The sequence below is a fragment of the Fusarium tjaetaba genome (genome assembly GCF_013396195.1).
Source record: "Fusarium tjaetaba strain NRRL 66243 chromosome Unknown NRRL66243_c0000536, whole genome shotgun sequence".
Classification (NCBI taxonomy): domain Eukaryota; kingdom Fungi; phylum Ascomycota; class Sordariomycetes; order Hypocreales; family Nectriaceae; genus Fusarium; species Fusarium tjaetaba.
In genome coordinates, this window is record NW_023501732.1 from 1,620 (window position 1) to 3,334 (window position 1,715).

The 1,715-nt window shown below is 51.4% G+C and overlaps 1 protein-coding gene across 1 annotated transcript; it reads right to left on the minus strand.

Annotated features, from left to right (window-relative positions):
• Window positions 1–240: 240 nt before the first annotated feature.
• Window positions 241–1,715, minus strand: FTJAE_14075 (mannan polymerase II complex MNN10 subunit; the record flags this gene model as incomplete). Its single annotated transcript, XM_037347277.1, has 3 exons — window positions 241–910; window positions 974–1,256; window positions 1,310–1,715. The coding sequence occupies 3 exons, from the start codon at window positions 1,713–1,715 to the stop codon at window positions 241–243; spliced, it is 1,359 nt and encodes a 452-aa protein (XP_037198907.1).

Below are 1,715 nucleotides of genomic sequence, written 5' to 3' on the forward strand. Positions count from 1 at the left end.
TCTTTCTAATGCCTCGTCTAAGTGGGTATATGCAGTCGAGAAAAGGGAATAAAAAAAGTGCAAATCATGTACAGAACTCCATGGCAAGCATCAGCACAGTCATACCATTAGACTGTTTTTCGTGTCCGTGTCCGTGTCCGTTCCCCGTATATCGTCTCGCTGAGTTGATGCGTCTATGTCCCAACAAACAATCGAGTAACTCGTCGCTTCATTCATCTCACAGCTTCATTCAAGTGTTCCTCACAACTTGACCTTCTTGCCGGTGAGCTTGAACCAGATGACCGCAATGAGATCTTCCTTAAAGCGCTCCCATGGGTTTCGGTTGAGCCAGTAACTGAACTCACGGTAATAGTACATCTCGCCCCAACAGTCTCGGCCCCATTCGCACCCTGCCATGTTGACCAGGAAATCGCGCTGGTTCTCCTCATAGTGGATGTGCTTATCCTTAGGTCCGCCGTCGGGGTTGCAAGCTCCGGGTGGGAAACTGTTGATCTTGCGCTGATGTAGGAAGCCGACATGCTTGCGCACCCATGGCTGCGTTTGATATAGCTGATCCAGCGCATCTTGCTCTTTGTGCTCCCACTGCATGTGCTTCTGCTCATATGTGACAGGATCCCACCAAACGTCGAGCAGCCTGTCCGTCCAGTCGCTGCGCCGCATGAAGAAGGATCCCAGGTTGAAGCCGGCGCAATCCTGTGTCATGATCATGTTGATCGAGTTGGCCTTACCATCCCCAACTGGGCTTCGTGAGACCTCATCCAGATAATGATTCGTGAAAGGATGCGATATGTTGCGAGGGTTGAAGTAGTTGATGTCGCGCTCGACTTCTGTCTGCAGGTGGTTGAAGATGTGGTCTTGAAGCGATACCGAGGGCTCCATGACGAATGTGTTCAAGTCCAGCCACCAAACCCTGACATTGAGTTTAGTCTTTTATTCCATTTACACACACACAGCACAGCCAGGGTCAGCTTACCATTCAGCCTTGGGATACTTCCTCAAGGTCGACCGAATAAAGTCGACTTTCTCCCAGCTCTCCCGCCACTCGTGCGCATACTTCTTCTTGGTGCTCATGTCCACAATTTCCAAGTCGTAGCCCCATCGGTTGACGTACTTTCGCTTGTTTCGTACGCTGTCTCGCTCGATAGCCCATTCTCTGGCACCCTTCCACTCCATGACACCACCTCCAACATTTGCGCCCAAGATAATGACAAACTTGTTGCCGCCGCCGAAAGATCTCCTCCAGTAATATACAAGAGCTGCAAATGATCAGTCATAGCCCAAGACCCAAGATAAGTCAGGGGCAACTTACGGGTTGTGTAGAAAATGGTATAGCAGAGTAACGCTACCAGCATGAACAGCAGAGACATCTTTAGTCTCCTGCCCATTCGCCCATAGATCGATCGTATTCTACCGGCGAGTGGTACCTTTCGAATCCATCTTGGCCCCCGTCCATGCTTTTCCTTCCAAGTCTCACGCTGCCCGTTAAACTGCGGGAGGCTGCTCGATAGTCGCCGCATGTGTCTGCTGAAGAAACCCTTGTTTTGAGTCGAAAATGTCGAAAATGTGCTAGAGTTGTGAGGTCGCATCTTGGCCGATTCCCATACCACAGGGCCACCGCTCACGTTCGCTGGAGTCGACCTCCCACTGTCAAGGCTCAATCCTGGGCTTGACCAGCCACCGCCGGGAACAGGTGAAGGGCTTCGCGAAAGGGTCAT